At 40.4% G+C, this 20,882-nt stretch overlaps 1 protein-coding gene across 7 annotated transcripts in view; it reads left to right on the top strand.

Annotated features, from left to right (window-relative positions):
- The first annotated feature begins 5,258 nt into the window (after nt 1-5,258).
- Nucleotides 5,259-20,882, top strand: part of ldb2a (LIM domain binding 2a) — a 97,228-nt gene continuing 81,604 nt past the window's right edge. For 5 of the 7 annotated variants that reach the window (XM_058650136.1, XM_058650137.1, XM_058650134.1 and 2 more), the window contains exon 1: nt 5,259-5,572. In XM_058650136.1, the coding sequence (XP_058506119.1) occupies nt 5,441-5,572 (132 nt within the window). In that variant the 5' untranslated portion in view covers nt 5,259-5,440. The remainder of the gene's footprint in view (nt 5,573-20,882) is intronic. The other 2 variants (XM_058650135.1, XM_058650140.1) reach the window with 1 other exon arrangement.

A 20,882-nucleotide genomic window follows, 5' to 3' on the forward strand; every position in this document is an offset into this window, starting at 1 on the left:
AGTAACACACTGAATTATGACCGCGGAGGCACCAGGATGTGCTCGTGTTAGGTGAGGAGTGTAATCCTGGCCTCTTCTACCATCACCTGTTACTCGAGTCTTTCTAAATTAAACTAATTGTGCTGCGACTGTAGTAAAAACACGTGTATTCAGGGAGGACTTTAAAGGTGCTACACGTACAAAATGTGTTATACTATGATGTGACATCAAACTGGCTTCACTGGTAACAATGGTGCAGCATGTGTAATTCACAGAATACATGTTTAATTCATGGTTTATGTTTTGGTCTGCTGTGCTGCAATAACACAGCTATAGAAGCTACTTCTACACCAGCAAAGTAACCACGAAGCAACTGAAATACCGAGTGATACCGGACTTAAAAAGCCTCAGTAACCTTCTCAAGAACGTCTTGACCAGAGGAGAAGAACGTGTTTCCCGTATGTTCTCCCACTTTTTAAAGATGGTTAAACGATCGTGGCCTAAATTACATGATAAATAACCTCAAGAGCACATTTTTGCACAATTACAGCCACATCACACACACACACCACATGTGTGCATTTACACACAAAAAAATCTTGACTTACAGTGATGGGGAAAATTCTGCAAATTTGTTTGGGGACCAAAAAAAATTCTCCCGCGACCCACCTGTGGGTCCCGACCCAGTGTTTGGGAGTCACTGAAGCAGAGAGGAAGTTAACGACAGCTTGTGTGCATACTTGTCTCGTACTGTAGAACAACAAGACACAGCATCATATAAAGTTCCTACATGAATAAATCTGATACAATAAATAATAAACTCTCATCTTAGTAAATAATCTCACTGTGAATTTTTTGTAATTTGTTGTAATGTTTAAAAATGAACCTTAAAATAAAATTCTGATGTGCTATGACCAGACTAGATGCTCATTGGCCCCTCCGGTCATTTGAGTTTGACACCCCTGTGTTAACAGATGAGAACGGTTTATTTGTGGCAAAAACGCCGCTTCCATGGAAGCTCGGCTTCTCTGGGATTCACTGGAGCAGTGGGCGGGGCTCAGATACTGGGCTCCTGCGTGATGAGTGGAGGAACTGTCTGAAAGGCGGAGCCACTTTGAGACAGCCTCCTGTGTGGATTCTGTGGACAAATAGCTGCTCGTTATTTGCTGGGAGATAAAGACGCATTTTCGTTATTTTAAATAAAAACACTATTATAGCATTTCACTTCTACATAATTATGCTCATTCTAAGTTGTTCGTTCTGCAGAATTTATGCATAAATAAGAGGGTTACTGGTCCTGAAATGAGCTTCCCCTGTTTTCAAAGACCAGCACAGACCTGCACCGGCTTCACTGTAGACCATCGTGAAGGAAAAGCCAACGTGGTGCGTTTAAAAAAAGACAGAAGAGAGAGAAGAGAGTGGGCAGCGCAGCCTCACGTGTGAAGCCGCTGTTTACAGTCGTCTGTGCAACACAACCACGCTAATATAGAAATCTGTTAAATGAGCTGTTCTCGTCTGTGTATTGTATTGCAGCCACACTCGAGTGGTAAGCGCTTTAGGCGAACACCAAATCCTGTTAGAAATGTCAATTGAAAAGGTCTTGAGATATTAAAAATGTAGTTTTTAATTAAAGGTTTATTAATAGATTTTTCAAACTTTTTTTTTTTAATTACCCGACCAGATGCCTGAGGCATTTGGATTACAACTTTTATCTCACTCGATTCAGACAGCCTCCCCCCCACACACACATTCAGCCATTTTGGATTAAAAGTCAGACTCTTCATAAATGCTGTTCATTAATTCCCAGTGTGGACAGTTAATGTGAGATTTCGGTCGCACCGCTATGCTCGGTCTGAGTGTCTATTTATTTTTAGATTCCGGTGGCTACTTTTGCAGCCCGGGCCTTAATCTGTCACGCAGCAGCAGAACATGGAGGCAATCTTTACTGATATGCAAAAAAAAGGGGGCGGTGGGGATTAAAAAAGAGATTTCCCGCTGCTGTATCCTGTTTAAAAATTCGACATGTCAGTGACACAAACATGACATGTGCCGCGTGGAACATGTGTGACATAATATGTGAAGAAAATCTCCACACGTGCATGCATTTAACCATCATCTGTGACTGAATGTCACAAAATGTGTCCATTAAAATGAATTATGAGTAAAGTTTATCTTTGGAGGTCGACAAAGTTATAGAACATGGAGCAAAGTTCAGACAAAAATGTGTAAAATGTGTAATTATAGTGAAAGAGCAGCTCGTCAGTGCTCTTCAACATATGGTGTGAAAAAAGTACTCCATCGTCTGAGGATTTGTAGATGACACTGTTGTTGTTTTTTGTTTTTTGTAAGATTAGCCGCGCAGCAACCTTGACTATGATCTTAAAGTCACTTAAAGCCAGTGTGTATTCTTAAGCTGCTGAAAACACGACAAACACTCACTCATAAGTACCTTTTCATTCAGGGAAGTACCACTGAACAGTGGCTGATGAACAAAGGTGGATTACCAGCGAGGCAAAGCATGCACACGCACTTCTGAAAGCACCGACACGTTTGATCAGCGTTCCAGATTCAGGTTTTAACAGATTTATCTGTAGAAATCAGAGAATACTCAGAATTATGCTTTTATGAGTCGTATTTTGTTCCTTTGTAGAGAAATGTAGGCTTTAGGGTTTCATGTTATTTTGAAAACTAATGTCACTCTTTCTCTTTCGTTTAGTTTTTCTTTCAAAAAATCGTGCAGATCAGTGGTCAGCAACTGGCGGCTCGTGGGCCAAAACTGGCCCGTCAGCATTAATATCTGATTCATTCAGAAATCCGATTTTTCACTGTTTTCTTCACAAACGCAAGTCAAGCAGAATTCAGAGCCTTTATTCTGAAAAGAGACATTTTAAAGAAATTCATATTTCGTATCTATAGAAATGCCCCCTGGTGGTCATTTGAGAAAATACATGTTTCAGGCACTTCTACGTTGGCCTCATTTTCTGGAACGTGCTAAAAGTCTGATTTTAGTCAGACTAAGACAATAATTGGGTTGCATGTAAACACGTGACTGTGACTAAAGTCGAGCTAGTCTTAGTCGGACTAACATACCTGGATAATGTGAGTCAAAGTCCGATTACTCAGACTACTGCAGCACGATGGTGGAGAAGAAGACGACGAGACTTAGATTTATGCTTTAGAACGCGATCCATCTCGCCGTTTTGTGGTTTTGTTTTTCCTGCGATGTAAAGGTCAGGAAACAGGAAACTGAAGGGATACAGCGCCACCTAGACTTGGACTCTGCAAGTTGTCCGATTGCCGATTACTGTCTTAGTCTGACTACGGTCTCAACTCTGAGTGACTACTTAGTCTACAGCCTGTGGGGCTGTCACTCACAACTTATGCCACTTGATGCATAACTGAGCAAGGACGAAGAATCCGGCATCAGCTGCTTCCATCAGCAGCAACATAATCAATGCAGCGTCATGACGATGAACTGCGGTTTACACAGAAGCCTGAACAGGAGATACAGATATTCATTTTAATCCAAGGTCAGTGAGATTTAAACGTGAGCGCTGAAGACACTTGACCCTCCGCTCAAACACACTCTCACCTCCTTTTAATTGTTAATGCAAAACACGAAAACACAGTGAGACGCGGGCAGAACGCAGCAGATGGTGTTGGCATTTTGTCTGATCTGCGTGAATTATTTAATGCCTGTGAACACTGGACACAAGAGGGCTTAGTCGGTATTAACGCAATACAGATTCCACACCGTTAAAGGGACAGTTCTGGCTTTTTGAAAGTGTGGTTACCAACAACGCTGACGAGTAGTCGCGCGTGCTGTGGGCTGTCGTCGTCTTCTGTCCCTGAGCAAGGCACTGGTAACTGAGCTGCTGCTGCTGTTGTGCCTGGATGGGTGTGATAGATGAGTGATGGAGAACGCTCTGTATATAGATATTTTCATGAGGTGAGACAGTTTTTGAGTGGATAAAATCAGTTTTTCTACACTTTTCTTTCTCCAGCAAAAAAACCAGCGAGTGCTCAGGTTAACACACTCGGCCACACTCATGCTGCATTCACACCAGCTCCTTCTTCATCGAACCCTCGACAACAGACAGAAAGAAACGGTTGACTTCATAAAACTCCACATTAATATTTGTGCCGCTTTCATTCAGTTAGACAGTTTGGTGAACTGCTCGTGAGTTGCTGGACATCTGCTGCCTCGTTTGTGTCACTAAGTCGAATCTTAACGAAGGATTTCAAACACAGCAGTCACACAATAACACATTTGAACTCACTGATGAAGGCGGCCCGTGTGCTGTGATGTGAAACCGTTGATTTTTTACACGGACTTTGGTGCAAAGAGGGAGTGTTTTTTACAAACGTCAGTTTTTGAGTGGATAAAATCTGTTTTTCTACGTGTTTCTTTCTCAGTAAGAACCAGCGAGTGCTCGGTTAACACACTCGGCCACACTGACGCTGCATTCACACCAGCTCCTTCTTAATCGAACCCTCGTTCGTTTGCTCAGAAAGTCCGGGTTCGTTCGTGTTCAATGACTACAGCGCAGGGCATTGTGGGTAAACACAACTGAAACATACACGCATGTTGAACGATAGCCGGGAGAAATGGTCTTCATTAACCGACAGATGAGTGAGTTTTCTTCTTCGTCTTCTCCTTCAGTCGTTCCTGATGCAGCGCCCCCCTCAGGCGAGGAGGGGAACACGTTATTCAAAAGGTTTTCATGCGAAAGTGTGAAAGAAAACTCTGACCGGCTGAATGTTGCAACCACCAAACCCCAATCATAACGAGTCTTGCGGAGATTATTAAGTGTGAAAATTACCTTAAAAAAACCCCTTAGTATCCCTTCTAATAGAAACTAAACACACTTATTTATCATTTATTGTCTTTAATCGTGAACAAAACTTGACTTAACCGGACGACGAGTCATTCTTTGAGGTCATCAGTGTCAGTGTAAATGGAAACATGTGCATTTAAAAACTGTGAATCACATAAACACACACACACACATACACAACCTCACACATGCACACGTGCACACGCACACACGCACACACACACATACACAGATCTGACTTGAACTTTGCAAGAATGCAAAACTGAGTGTAGGTCTTAAGGGAACAGGAAACCACCTCCCTCCTCCTCCTTCAATTCTAAACCCCCACCACCCTTCCTCCCTCCCTCCCTCCCTCCCTCCCCTCGCTTCCTCCCCCTCCTCCCTCCCTCCTCCTCCTCCTCCTCCTCAGGCAGCACCACGCTATAGCAGAGAAGTAGGCAGGCCAACTTACAGAGTGCAGCTCAGCCTCGACAGCGCTGCTGCTGCCGCCGCTGCCGCTTCCCACTGGGGCTGTTTACCGGGAGAGCGCCGCGCTCCCATGTGCGCTGCCGCCGCCGCTGCTGCCGCCGCCGCCGCTCCCGCTGGATGTTGATATCGCGCCGTGCGCCTCGCCAGGAGCCACCATGTCCAACCCGACCCACGACCCGTTCTACTCGTCTCCTTTCGGACCCTTCTACAGGAGACACTCGCCCTACATGGTCCAGCCCGAGTACCGGATCTACGAGATGAACAAGCGGCTGCAGACGCGCACAGAGGTGAGGAGAGGAGGAGAGAGGAGGAGAGGAGGGAGCCGCTGCCGCACGGTCCCGTTCAGGGTCGCAGTGCCGGCGTGGAGCCCCGTGTTGCGGGGATGAAGGGGGTTCGGTGTCGGGGAAGGGAGGGATGGGATGTGAGAAGGATTGGAGACAGAGACGAGGGTGCGTCAGTCCGGAGGTTTGGACGCGGACGCGGACGCGGAGCCAAAGTGCCAAACATTCCACAGCTGAAAGTAAACACGCTCCGGCGTGAAGTCTCTGATCAACCGGCGACTCTTTTAACAGCCGTCAATTAAAGTTTGAGGCGTGATTTTTGTGGCGCAGACGCGTTCACGTGGCCAATTAACTTCCACATCCACGCGGAGTCACCTGGAGAGGCAGAAACTACAGAAACACGAGAAAAATGACCAATCAGTCGTTTTAATTCACAAAATCTCTGCAATTTCTCCCGTGGCTCATATATATGATCACTTATATATCATATAACTTCATTTAGATATTAACAAAAACCTAAAATAATTCGGGTTTTTTGTGCTTTTGCATAATATTTATTTATCTCCGTGTTAGAATATTTGCATATACTGCACGTGTTTATCAGAACATGCAACAGTTCAAGACAAACAGGACCAACAAGAATGCAGAGGGTTTACATTCTGTGAAGAGTTTCAGTATCTCTCTCTCTCTGTCTGTCTGTCTCTCTCTCTCTGTCTGTCTCTCTGTCTGTCTGTCCCTCTGTCTCTCTCTCTTCTTTCTCTCTGTGTTTGGATGAACTTAAATCAATACTGATAAAAAAAATGACAAAAAAACTTCAAACGTCAGTTTGTCGCCATGTTCAGTGCGTGTGACTGAACCCTGGCTGATCCCCACTGAGATTTCCACAGTGAACATATGTCCACAGCATCTGTGCTGTGATCACACACATTTGCTTAGATTAAAAGAAAAAGTTCATTCTCCACTGTATGTCAGGTTATGGGATGTATATATATATATATATATATATATATGTATGTACACATATACATATATACATGTATATGTATATGTATACATATACAGTATATATACAGTATATACATATATATGTATACATGTATGTATATATATATATATATCTATATATATATATATATATATACACACACACATACATGTATATCTGCAGGGAACAATGTCCAAATCCAGGCAGATTGACATAAACAGGGATTATTGTCTTCATTCATTGATCTGTCAGTAGTTCATTGGTTGATTTAAACAGAAGAATTAAGCCTGAAATTAGGATTTCATCGTGAACAAAGTTCAGATTTTGATTATTTATTGCGATAAAATGTCAGATCATTAAAGAGTGAACGTTAAGATTGTTAAGACACCAAAGATCTCGGTGTGCTTGCTTGTGAGCGACTGAACCGTCGTTCTATCGATACTGAGGAAAACTGCATCACGATACAACGTTGTTATCGAACAACCGCGACTGAAACAAAGAGGAATTATTCACATTTTAAAAAAAGATGCTGATACAGTAACAGTATGAGTTGATGTATCCTCTCTCCAACAATTATCTCAGTGAGCACTTGCTCTTTGAGGCTTTGGACTCCCACAGAGAGGAGTTTTTACGTATATTAAATAGATTTAATGAGGGAAAATGTTGTTTTTTGTGTTGTTTTTGTCTTGCTTTTGGGAGGAGTTACTGCAGCAGCAGCAGCAGCAGCAGCGATGCTGACTTCTTTCTCCCCGAGAGGAACTCGGCAACTTAAAGCAGAGCAGAGCAATGTTGCTGAGATGCAACGGCCCCGGTCCTCATGCATTATTCATACGCAGTGGTCTAAGCCCCAGTGGACCTCAACTCCCCGCTCCACACATACCCACACACCCAGAGACATTTGTGTTATATACAGCACAAAAAAAACATCACTTCACCTTCATCTCCTTGTAAAATAGGAAGGAAAATGATAATATCGTTAGTTATTTTGTTCCCGGTCTCTCGTCAGCAGCAGGATTGTGTCGCATGTTCCGTTATTGTTTGATTAAAATGCAGGTGATGAATATAATGAGGAAGAAGAAGTAAGAGAGAGAGGGGTGAAATAAATGGCTGGTGTTTAAGTCATTTGTTTGCATCCACCAGCGCTCGCACAACTGAGCCCAGACTTTTACTGAAATGATGTCGTAATTATCCTGAGAAATAAACAACGTACAATGACTTACTTTAGCCTTAAGTGAGACAAAGACGAGGTGATTGTGCAGAGACAGGTGTGTGTGAAGGGTCAATCTGCTGCGTCTGCTGTCAGCGAGGGTCAGGGTGACGATGATGATGATGATGATGATGATGATGATGATGATGATGAAGCTGATGTTACAAAACAGGAAGTTAAGGCTGCTTCTCTGAGGCCTGAACTGTTTCAGCTGCTGGATTCTTCCTTAAATATTTCATCAAGGTTTTGCTGCCAGCGCCCGCTCAACAGATCCATATCTTTGTTTTTTCTTTTTTTGTATTTGTTAGCATCGTAGCTGCTACATGGAGGCGTTAGTTTGTCAAAGTCAGGTGATTTCACAGCAAATAACCTTTGATTTATGACTTTTCTCCTCCATTAATGACGACGTGACTTATATTTGATGCAGCGCGAATATCGCAAGACAATCGTATTAGCGATAAGCTGCGATATCTGTCTATAACTGAAGGAAAACAAAGGAAAAGTTATTCATAACATACTGTAGAGAACAAAGTGCATAAAGTCTCTGTATTAAACGTGGACGATGGAGAATCTCTTCACGTAGCTTTCTCTGTCCGCCGTTATCTTCACTCCCCTCGTTTATTTGAGCAGCAGCGCCGCCGTGAGGAGACATGAAGTCGCGACGCCCGGCGAGTGAGACTGTTAACTTTAGAGCGCCTTCATTTGTTGATTAACATATCGATGTTTGCTCTCGGGTATCGATTATCGCACAGCACGAGGACGGACGGCGATAAGTCACCAAATCGATATTTTGACCAGGGATATAATTCCATTCCTTATTATTTTTATTAAAATTATATTCAAATTTGAATACATTTTAACTTAACATCGCGTGGTTGTTACAGGTTCTGTCCACTAGAGGGCATACAACATGAAGCTATTAATAAACAGTAGTAATACTAAAAGAGTTTCATTTGGTCAAAGGAAATAATTAAGCTTATAGGCACTAAATTAAATGTCCTCTTTATTGAACATGTTAGATTTTGACACACAAGTAAAACTATCAGGGCCACACCCCACATCTCCTGACTTCCTGTTTCAAAGGTGATCTTTAACAAGTATTTTAACCGTTGGACAAAAACACAAATGGATCCAAACAAATTAAATTAAATTTGTCTTGTGAAAATAAATCAAAGTGCACAGTTTAATTAACAACTTTCCAACAGCAATTACAAACAACTTTGGCCATATTTGGTCTTAAAGGTTGTTTTTGTGCCAAAAACACGAGGCCAGCCACGTTTTCTGAGTCTAGTTCTGAGCAGTTTTTATTTACTATGATCACAGCCGTGGAGAAAACCCTCTCAAATTTGACCCACGCCTAAAAGTTAAACATCAGGTCTCTGATGTCAAGATGAAGATGAAGACGAGTGTCACAATTATTTAACACCTAAATGAGTTAAGTTCATTCAAAGTGTCTGAATATAAGTCATTTCTTTTATTTGAGTGTAGTTTCCCTTCAGTTGTTTGGTTTGTCCATTCAGGGCTTCTGTAGAAACATGGCATTTTTTTAGTGAAAACATAATTATGAACATTAATTACATTTATTCTCAGAAATCTTACATCTTTTGTGTTGTTTTTAGCAGTTTAAAGATGGTGCAGCTTCCTGGTTACTCAGTGAAACAGCAACAGCCGCCTCATTTGAATTATTATTATAATCTGAGTAAATACTAATCCTCGAGGCCATTGTTGAGGATCAGAATAGCTCGGCACGTTCTCGACATCCTGCTCTTTGGCCACAGGAACACAATGAGTGGCTGTAGTCTGTGGCTCTCCTGGTTCTCTCCGAGTTATTTTTATTTAGAGAGTGTTGAAGAAGTCTTCCACCACAAACTGTTGTTATTTTAAACCAGCAACAAGCTAAAACTATAGTTTTTCATGAAATCTTACAAGATTTTCTTTTCTTATTTTAAGAGTAAGAACAACTGCACATCTTCTGTTTGCTTTGTATTTTATATTGTAGCTCAAATCTGTTGTTTTTGGTCTGTTTTAAAGGCACATTACAGTCTGAAAGTAACAAGATTCACAAGCTACTTTTAAGAAGTCTATCAGTTCTACCGTTGGCAGATTTATCTTTAAATCAGTGTAAGAACATTTGGCTCATTCCTACAGTGGGCTGTTTTTTTTGAATGTGCTTGGCTGGTGGTGCACTTCACGTCTTCACGCCGGCAGACGCGGGACTCGAGGACTTGACACTTGGAGGAGACAGAGATACCTCCAGAGGAAACTTGTTATCTCTCTGTGTGACATCTACAGCACAGGATTGATGCAGGTAATCCTGCGGGAGGGAGATAAAACGCCGTTAGAATTACACTCGGGTGTGTTTTGTTTTTACTCACGCTGTTCTTGGACCTGGAACTTTTTCAGGGGACAATTTTCTGCATCAGTTTTTGTGTTTCTCGAACCATTTTAAATCCAGAGGCACAAAGAGAAATCCATCCTCTGATGTTCATGTGGCGTTATGAAAAGTTACGTTTCATTTTTGATGTTTTACAGTGTTTTAGAGGTAAGGATGCTAAATGTCCTGTGTTCTTCAGACCTCAAACTACAACATACGACTATCAATAACTGGAAAACAAGACTTTTAGAATGTTGTGTATGAATATTTACACATGCATAGATTACAGATTGAATCGTTTAATCTGGAAAGTCTTAGAAAACTGTAAAAAAAGAAACGTCCACACACATTTCTTTTGTGTGTCAAAGTTTGTGTCTTGTTTTTGTCCAATCGTCGCACAATCTCATAAATCAAAGAGATTTGAATCAACATTTAATCTCTAAAATCTTTCAGAATATTTATCTTTCGTTCTTAGTCCTTGATAAAAGAGAAATAAGTGAATCTAAATAGTTGCTGATTTAATTTCTGTTGTAAATCCTTCTCCACCGTTAATCTGCCGGTTCTTTTCCTCAATGAATCAACGTTTCTCCTTCTTTTTTTGTTGTTTTTTTTGTCTATTAAATATCAGAGAGTTAAGAGATTATAAATGTTTCCGCCGCCCTCAAAGGCTCAAGGTGAATATGTTGACACGTTAATAAAAGCCAGTGACGTTCAGTTTGTTTAGAATCATCAATTAATTGACGATCAAACTGAATAAACATCTGAAGGTCTTCTAAGTGATTACTCAGCTCATTGTTTGAGCTCTGGCTGATATCAGTCCTGCAGAAGAGGATTATTTTCATTCATTATTAATGAATTAATATGCACATAGCTTTATTTTTTAGAAGAATAATCAATTAATTGTACCCAAAGGTCAGTTTTTTACAGTCACTGTTTCCCCAAAGGTCATTTGTCCGTCTATAAATCTTGTTTTTCGTGACCAACATTTGAAAAGGTTGCTTAAAATTAAAGTAAATTAGTATTTTAATTAAATTTAGATATAAATAAAGAGCTGGAAATATTCAGATACAACCTAAAAACAACTTATAAAATCTACCAATTTAACAATTTGCATTGTTTTCAATCCAATTATGTTGAGTAAATTAAAATTAAATTCACTAAATTCTCAACTGTGGGTAATATTAACTCTTTATTATTAATCAAATGTTAATCAAATGAATTGTTATTACCACTAATTACCAGTTACTTATTCAGGGAAAGTTGCATTTACATGAAAACTAAAGACGTTTAGAATAAATTTAGACTTCATTTTTAGTAAAAAAAAATAGACGTGTTGATCACTTTTGTAAAGATCACTTATTTTATAATAAGTGACACTGCACTTAGAATATAATGTGGATTTGAGGCTGTGAAGCGTCTGGAAATCGGTTTCCAAAATCTGTCCGTCTTCCTACTCCCATGGTTCTCAGACTGTGGTACGTGTACCAACCAGTGGTACGCCAGCTTCCTCTGGTGGTACTTGGGAGGAAAATCAGAGATACTGTTCTACTTTATACATGTATACAGTGTTATACTGGTGTTATATCGGTGTTATACCGGTGTTATACTGGTGTTATGTTATACTGGTGTTATACTGGTGTTATACCGGTGTTATACTGGTGTTATACTGGTGTTATACTGGTGTTATACTGGTTTAATACCGGTGTTATACCGGTGTTATACTGGTGTTTTACCGGTGTTATACTGGTGTTACACCGGTGTTATACTGGTGTTATACTGGTGTTATACTGGTGTTATACCAGTGTTATGCTGGTGTTATACTGGTGTTATATCTGTGACGACCTCGGGAAATACTTTTTGTGATTTAACTCATGACTGCTAATTGAGTTTTGTGTAATTTCTGCCCTCAGGTTTCATAATAATCTCCATGTGACCTTGTGTTGTTTACATTTGATCACCAGAGGAATACGTTTTATTTTTAGATGTAGATGAGACTCGTCTCCTTTGAAGCTTCTTTTTCTTCTTGTTTTGGTAAAACATGGACTCACACACACACACACACACATACACACACATATATGGAAATGAGGAGGCGTTAAACACTAAAGACACACACACACACACACAAAAAGACAGACGTGTGTGTTTGTCTGCTCACCTTTGAACTGATAACTGTGGCGCAGCTTAAACAGTGCTGCTCCTGTCATGACTCCGGCTCTGTTTCTATCTCAACCTTATTACCTGGCTGCGTTCATACTTATTACCTGCCCGGCTGTGTGTGTGTGTGTGTGTGTGTCTGCACCAGGCTGACTGCCATCCCATTACCTTCATTTTACACCACGCGTGAACCCGCTGTGACCTGGCAATCTAAACAGACTTTGATGTGGATTTGATGCCATGCATACGCTGTGACCACATTGTTTCCGTGCTGTGGCTCTGGAGGAGGAGGAGGAGGAGGAGGAGGGAGGAGGTGCAGCTGCGTACGAAAGGCAGATGATTTGTGGGGGAATTTGACACTTAAGCGTATGCAAATGAGGCGGCGGTTTAACATTCAGAGGAGGAGCTTGTTCGACCTCAGCCGGTGTAAGGCCATTAGCATAGACGGCATTAATATTCAGCGGCGGCGAGCGGGGACACAGAGTAACACTGTAACTAACACTACAACACAGACGAGTGAAACACAAGGAAAACAAAAGCTTTTTAATGGCGGCGCCGTCATAATAATAATAATAATAATAATATTAATAATAAAACCCAGAAGGCTGCGCTCAGAAACCTCAGTCTAATGGTCACGCTCTTCCTCAGCTGATAGATATGTGATTGACAGGCCATTGATTGAATTCTTTGTCTATTAAACATAGTTAGTCTCATTCTCGTTATTCAAATGGGCCTCGAGCGAGCGACTGGAAGAACTGGAGTGTTCATTATGGCAAAAAAAAGAAAAGAAAAGAAAGATCCCTTGTTCCTGTCAGGGCAAAGTGGATCTGTTCCCATCAGCACTACATGTCAGATTGACATGAATAGGCTTATGATGTGGAGGTCAAGTTGGCACTGAGCCGCAAGGTTCATAGAGAGGGATTAAAGATGAGCCACGGAGGCACCGAGCACACGGCAGGAGATTTCTCTCCCGCTCACCGAGTCTGCACTCGAGAAAACAAAAAAAATATCATTTTTATTATTCTCATCATTAAGATATCAGAGGAGTTATCTGGCAGTGAATTGTCCACGATTTAACGAGTTCAAACGACTCGTGTCGACCGGGAAAATCATTCAAATCGTTCAAATCTCCCACGATTCAATGTTTTTATCACAACTGTTGCAGACTAATCAGTTCATGAATGTGTTTTCAGTGTGTTTCTCATTTTAAATCACATAAAAACTGTGATTCAGAAGCAACAGAGTTTCCCTTTCATCCACGCAACGGAAAAATAACCTCGTTTGGGTTTTACTATGAAAAATAAACTACTTTACTGGGATCACATCAGTCTTCTTGTGATTTTAATAATCTGGTTTCCCTCATTTCTAATCCTGTGTAGGTCAAACACGTAATCAATGAAGCAATTAAAGGAAATAATAACTGGTACATTCATTAAAAATCCTCCTAATGGAAGTTTAAACGCTAATAAGCAGATGTTTCACCCTGAACTTCCCCCTGCTGTATAAACCTTGACTGTGTTCACACGTGTAAGTTGTTGTTGTGTGTGAGTGATTACGACACAGGTGTCTTTATTCACTCTTTCTGACGAACGACACAGAAGAGAAGGATGTGAGTGAGTCGTGTTGTTGTTGTTGTTTGAAATCGGTCTCCGTTAATGCTCGAGTCAACATTGTCCATTAAAATGTCAAATACGTATCGGAAGTGAAGCCGTATTTCATATTAAACGACACAATGGAGAGAGCGAGAGTGTACAGCGTTTGATATTAACCCCGACTCAGTGACTAAACATATCCTTATTTATTTGCGTTGTTTATGTGCGTTGTTGTGATGATTCACAGCCGTATTGACGGTAAACAGACAGCTGCTCTCGTGGAACCGTAAAACAGCTCTGAGCTTCGTTCATTAAAAAACAACAACAACAACAACAAAAGAACACTTCTGCAGAAAAGGTGAGAGGACAGGCTGATAGGTAAAACAAAAAAAAAACTTATTCCCAGAATACTGTGGTCGGAGCTGAAGATATTTTATTTACTGTTTATTATTTTCTTCTTCTTTAAAAATCACTGAACGTGGACAGAAATGCAGGATATTTTCTTGTTTTTCTGGGAATTCCTACACTCTGCACAGACTGAGAGTAAAAATAACACAACTGTCCTCTCATATTCTCATACTCCAAGATGTGGATGACAGTAATTAACGTCAGACCTCAGATAATCCCATTATTCCCCAGACGGGAAACTATTTTTGTCTTCCGTCGCGCTCGGGTGAAGGAAGTCATTCAGGTCACGTGAGACGGTGTAAGAAAGACAAAACTGCGGCTGAATCGATAGATTTATAAAAACAACAGATCAGAAGACGACGTGACACAGATTATTGTCTTAATCGCTCTGTTCCAATGTCACTGTGTGGTTTAAAGATGCAGCAGGAAGTCTCACTTTCTAGTGACAAAGCTCCACGTCACTGATGGAGAAGTTAGCTTTTAATATTTGGCTCATTCCTGCTCCAGGAAAAGGAAACTGTACCTGAAGAAAACACACACACACATACTGTGAATTTCTCTGTGAGATGAATAAAGTATCTATCTATCTATCTATCTATCTATCTATCTATGGAAGAGGATTAGGGCCACACAGGAAAAAGAATATTTGAGTTCTGACTTTAAACTCAAAATTCTGACTTTATTCTCAGACTTTCTGACTTTAAAGTCCGAATTTCTGACTTTAAAGTCAGAACTCATATATTGTTTTCCTGTGTGGCCCTAATCCTCGTCCGTACACACACACATATTTACTTATTAGAAAAGAGTGGACCCACAGATGACAGAAAACAAAACTGTCAAAGTTTCAAACCGTGTCTCAGGAGACAGACATTGAACAGTTTCACAGCTGAAGGCACAAAAGACAATAAATCAAGGCTGAAGTGGGAGGATGTCAGGATTCCTGACTGCTCATATCTCACCATCGACTCCAAACAATGCTCTTTAAAAGATAAAAACAAGTTTTGACCAATGTGTGTGTGTGTGTGTGTGTGTGTGTTCTCTTTGGGTACTCCAAAAACATGCAGATTGGGGGATTAGGTTAATTGGACACTCTAAATTGACCGTAGGTCAGCTGGGATTGGTTTAAAGAGGTTAAAGCAGCAGAAAATGGATATTATGAGAACTCTAAGAGCATTCAAATGTAACTTTACATGAACAAACAACAAACAAAAGTGTTGTGTATACATGTAATACTTTACTATACATCATCGTGTAGAAAGATTAAAAATGAGTGGGTGCAGATTTGGACATGGTCTTTTTCTGCATGAAGCCTCTATTATATCCTAAACAATAGTCTTATTGTCAGTGTGTTGGTCCAGTACATTTTAGGATGTTTCCAGAAAAATTGTTTGAGGGAAAAAACAGAGCAAAAAACAATGAGTGTCAGTCACGTCCAGCAGGATGCACGGACAATAGACCCACCTTTTTCCTGGCCTTTTCCCATGGTTCCTTCCAGGCTGCACAGTCGCTCAGATAACAGAGAGGACAGACGGCCCTGTTGTCCATCTATGTCCTGTTGTTCTCTGTCCTCCTGATGTGGTAACACACACAGTTTTCTGCTGTGATTATTGCGTTTGTACGCGTCAGACGCTGAACGCTGCCCCGACATGAACTGTCCTCAGATAAAATACAGGAAACCAGAGTTTAACGACAGTAAAGTACGTTAATAAGTACGTTATTAGGATTTTTATCGCAGTCCTCTACGGCTGAGACCTTTCATGTTTACAGACAGTGCTACTGTTAGCCGTTTAGCTTAGCTAACGCTATCGTTAACAGCTTTTGACGCTTGTCATTCTCTAAAAAATCAAGTTCATGTTTTGCATTACAATGCTAAAGCTAACAAAGTCACAGTAACAACGCTAACACACATATCTTCTGTAAATTAATATAAAGTTATACTTTTGAACCAGATCGTTTAGCTTAAAGTTGCTAATAGTGTTCAACAGAGTAGCTAAGCTACAGAAAAGTAAATAGTTTTAGACCCAAAAACTGTGGTTTTACTTTTTGGTCACTACTGTGAACTGGCTTGTCTTCAAATATCCCAGACTTTTTATGACATATTTTCACTGTGGGAGGTATAGAGGTGTTTTTTAGGTAAAAGTGGATGGTTTTTGGAAGTTATTTGCACTTTGACGTGTTATTAAGCAACAAATATCTTCATCTGTCATACATTAAGAGCATTTTCTGTAGTATTGTTTAGGGGTGGGTCAAAATATTAGATTTTTGATTTAAGGCGCTCTAATGTAAACATTCCCTGCCAGTTTCCCGCCGAGAGTGAGTTTACAGCAAGACAATTTGTTTTCTTCAGTGAGACAGATATCGTGATGTATCGCCGTATGATTTATTGATTACCACAGAATCGTTATTGGTATCGCGTGTGATATCGTATCGCGAGGCACCCCGTGATTCCCAGTCTTAGACCTCCTCAGGAACACGATGACACATCTCCAGGGCTTATCCTTCCAAGTGAATTTCAAACACGAAGCAGAAAACGTAATCAAGTTTATACTATTTCATCATTAAAGTGAAATAAAACGCTCAGCAGTGGATACAGTGACCACGGGGGAGACACACTGTACTGCTGATTGTAGTCACACCAGGAGCCAGACTCTGCACGCTGCCAGTTTCTGGCTGTTGCATCATTTTACCGATCAGCTGTTTTTCTATGATGTGTAGTTTTTTGCCTGTGAGATGAACTGAACTGTACTTCTCTGAACATGCAGTATAGGTTTTTATTAACTTATCTATGTTTAATGCAAACGTTGTGTCACAAACTCTGTGGCGGATACACGTCGTACATCAGACCTGACCCTGACTCCATTATTCTTTAACGAACACAGATTTTTTGACTGCGATTAACACGACACAGTCACACTCTCATCCACAGAACAGCAGGCTAATTACTAATTCCACAGCTTCACATTCACATTCACGACATACGCTCAGTGTGACGCATCCTCGGCTGGTAAATAAAACACAGAGGAACAGTAAATACAGTAAGGCAGCGTGTGAGTGAGTCATGATTTATTCATCACATATTTAAGGTTTAGTTAATGGCTCAGTTATGGCTGTGACTCTGTCTATCAATCAAAACATGTATTAAAGCTTGTAATAGTTCACAAAGATCTTTAGTTTTTAGAGATGAATAGAGAACTTACTATACAATAGATTTATTTCTTCCTAATTACTACAACTTTGATGAAAAAAGTCAACTCTTCTCTTCTATTTTTAATTAATTTGCCCTTTTCACTTCATTGTTTGCTCACACAAAGGTTTATTTAAAAAGAATTGAACAAATGCTTCATATTTAGCACCAGTGTGCTGTTAATTGTTGGACGTAGCACGTTTGAGAGCAACAGGTGGCCACATTACAGCGCAGCTCATTCACTTGAACGGAACAATATCAGTGGATTTGATGAAATCCGGTATTGATTGAGCTCCTTGTTAAGCTGTGGGAGGAAGACTTCCATGCGCCGATTGTTTATTGGTCTAATTAGCTCGGTGGTGGCGGAGAGACAGGCTAACACGCCGCTGGACCCGTGTTAGCGTTTGAGTCAGAGCCCGAGTGCTCAATTTCATTTTGATTGTTATTCCTCATGGGTGAAGTAAATATTTGTATTCCTCTGCTTTGTCATTCAGGCGTTTTGTTGTTGTTGTTTTAGTCGTTTCCACCTGTATTGATATTTGTTGTCACCTAACACCCCCCCCCCCACCCCCCATCCTTGTGTTATTGACTTATTTTCATTTGTTCCCATTTTGAGCTGAGACATTTTTTATGCAGCTATAGGGAGTTTACTTCAATGTAAAGATATCCGCTATGTTTTTCTTTCATTAATAAATATAAACGGTTATATTGAGTGAGTGCGGGGCTGCAGCCAGTGATTTTGTGATAAATGTCAGAGCAGAAGAGCCTGTTTTTGCCTATATTACACACACAAGTTACAAAATAACATTGTATGGTGTTTAAATAATGTTTATTTTTACATACTGTAAATTTACTGGATATTTCAGACCATAAAAATGTTCTAAAACTTGCACTTTTCATGTTTGGGAAATCGTTTTTGCTCATATTGCATAGTATTATTCATTTTTATTAAATCAAATTTCTAAATATTTCTATTGTCCTGATCTATACACGTCATATTCTAATGACAAATATCACACAGTAATCATTTTAAACATCTTATTTTAATTAAAATTAGAATAAATTTCGTAAAAATGAGCATTCCAAATCATATCGTAATCACAATTTTCAGTAAAACATAATCACAATCAGATATTTATACAAAAAGGTTATAGTTAGAAGTCGATCAGGAGACTGTGAATGAATTCATCACTTTTCTATTATAATAATAAATAAAACCATGAAAGCAAGGCTTAATACAAACAGAGATGATGTCAGTATCTTTAACATCACCCCGACAAGTCCAAGCCAAAAAGCTGTCTATTGCACCTTTTCTTTGCAAATAAAGCTTGAAACCAGCCTCTGTAATATAGTGAAAGTTTGTCACATTTGCTTGACAAATGACTTTATTTATCGCAGCTCATCCGGATTGTTGTCGACGGACTCCCACTTGTCAGTGTCAGTGCATATCTTGATGAAGGGCACTTGGGCGCAGCAGTGATCTTATTGCTGTTTGGGAGATCGGTCCTGCAGCGCTCTGGGCGAGAGCCAGCGCTGCTCAATGCACTCTGCAGTCATTGCTCTTCACGCGTGCTTCTCTGGCACAACCTCTGTGCACTAACCTTCACCTTAAACCAAACACACTGGCCTCGGCCCGCTGCTGCTGCCGCCGCTGCTGCCGCCGCTGCTGCTACTGCTGCTGCTGCTGCTGCTTGTAACTTGTGACAGTGGAATAAAAAGGGAGACAGAAAACGGGAACGGTGCCAAAGTAAATTGGCCCACGTGCAGGCCAACGTGGGAACTCCTTCACTGACTTCATTTATCGGGAGAAACTTCATCTCTTGCGATCGTGCAGAGGCCGTTGAAGGGCATTGTTGTTGTTGTTGTTGTTGTTGTTTTTTTTTTCACCGCCTGCATTCATTTCTCCTCATTTGCATAATGCTCGACATGTGAAGTTTATGTTTCTGTACAAAAACACGTAAAGCCCAGGAGGATAAACCTGGGCTTAAGTGAAACATTAGTGTGCACTGACTCTGACGTGATTAAAACACCGTTGTCTGTGTAGTCTTAAGGAACGGTTGCTGTACTTTGTCATGCTAACGATCCTTAAACAGATGCCGAACCTGCAGTAGACTTTTGTCTCAGGGACCACCTTTGATTTATATTATTATTGTTTATATTTTGGCGTGAATATTCAATTATTGGATTATTTATTTTTTATTATAAAAAAGCCAATTAGTGTTTTAACAGTTATTGCATTCTCCAATGACGACCTCATGACCACAAGGTGACAGCAGCAGCAGCAGCATTAAGCATTTGGTTATTAGACTGCATGGGTGTTTGCAGAAGCGATGAAATTTAAGAGGTTTCATGAATGCATCTTGAGCCCGTTCCTCTGTCCTCTGTCACAGTCCGATCCCAAAACCCTGATTTGTTTTATGTTTGTGCAAAGTGTGGCTACTTTCTTTCAAAGCTTTAAATGTAACTTCTGAAACATCCTTCGTAACAGGACATTGTCGGAAATGATCAGGTTGCTTACCGGGGTCATTGAATGCATCTTGTTAGAAGCAATCCCACATTACATCTCACTTGCTTGGTCGTGCACTGGAGATTGTTTTACAACACAAAACTTAAGTTTGTCTGATAATCATCTGTAGCTGTCAAATAGCATTTTTTTTTTTGCTTGAAATGATCATCCCTACTTCAGCTGCAACTATTTTTGTAAACTGGTTGATCGGTCGTATTTGTTTGGTCCATAAAAGTCAGTAAATGTTAAAAAATGTTTCCCAAACCTGGAAATGATGATGTTTTCAAATGTCCACAAACCAACGTGATTCACTTTTAATAATTTAATCGAATAATCAATCATCAAAATAGTTGGTGATTCATTTAGTCATCGATGAATCGATATTTTATCATAATAGGGACGCATGTTTTTAAATTGGTATTCTTTGGTGTCTGAGAGTAACGGATTCCAAGAGGAGTGCTCACTCAAAAAAATCTGATTTTATTTGAGTTTTGCTTCAAATTCAGGCTCATTTGAGAAAATGTGAATATGTCATATTGCAAACCTCTAACCAAAACTTTTCTTCCATCCATGTGTGTATGAAGTGCCAGTAAAAAAGTTTCATACATCAACAACCTTCACCGTACAATCAATCTTTCTAAAGACCCTTTCCAAACATTTGGAGTCTTTACCTCTCGTTAAGTCGTCGTGCTCCCGCAGTGACCTGAAGCTGTTTGAGTCTTTGACAACAGTGAAACTACCTTGGCCCACCAGTGAGTCGGGCTACATGCTATTCAGGAACTGAATGGGGCTTCAGACATTGGTAATTCTCTGAGGTCAGGGCCCAGACACGCCTACACTCTCACAGGCTTCTCTGCTACAAAAAATTTTTAATAAAACACAGATTTACAGAAGCTTGCTCAT

The sequence above is a fragment of the Solea solea genome, chromosome 14, assembly GCF_958295425.1.
Source record: "Solea solea chromosome 14, fSolSol10.1, whole genome shotgun sequence".
Classification (NCBI taxonomy): Eukaryota; Metazoa; Chordata; class Actinopteri; order Pleuronectiformes; family Soleidae; genus Solea; species Solea solea.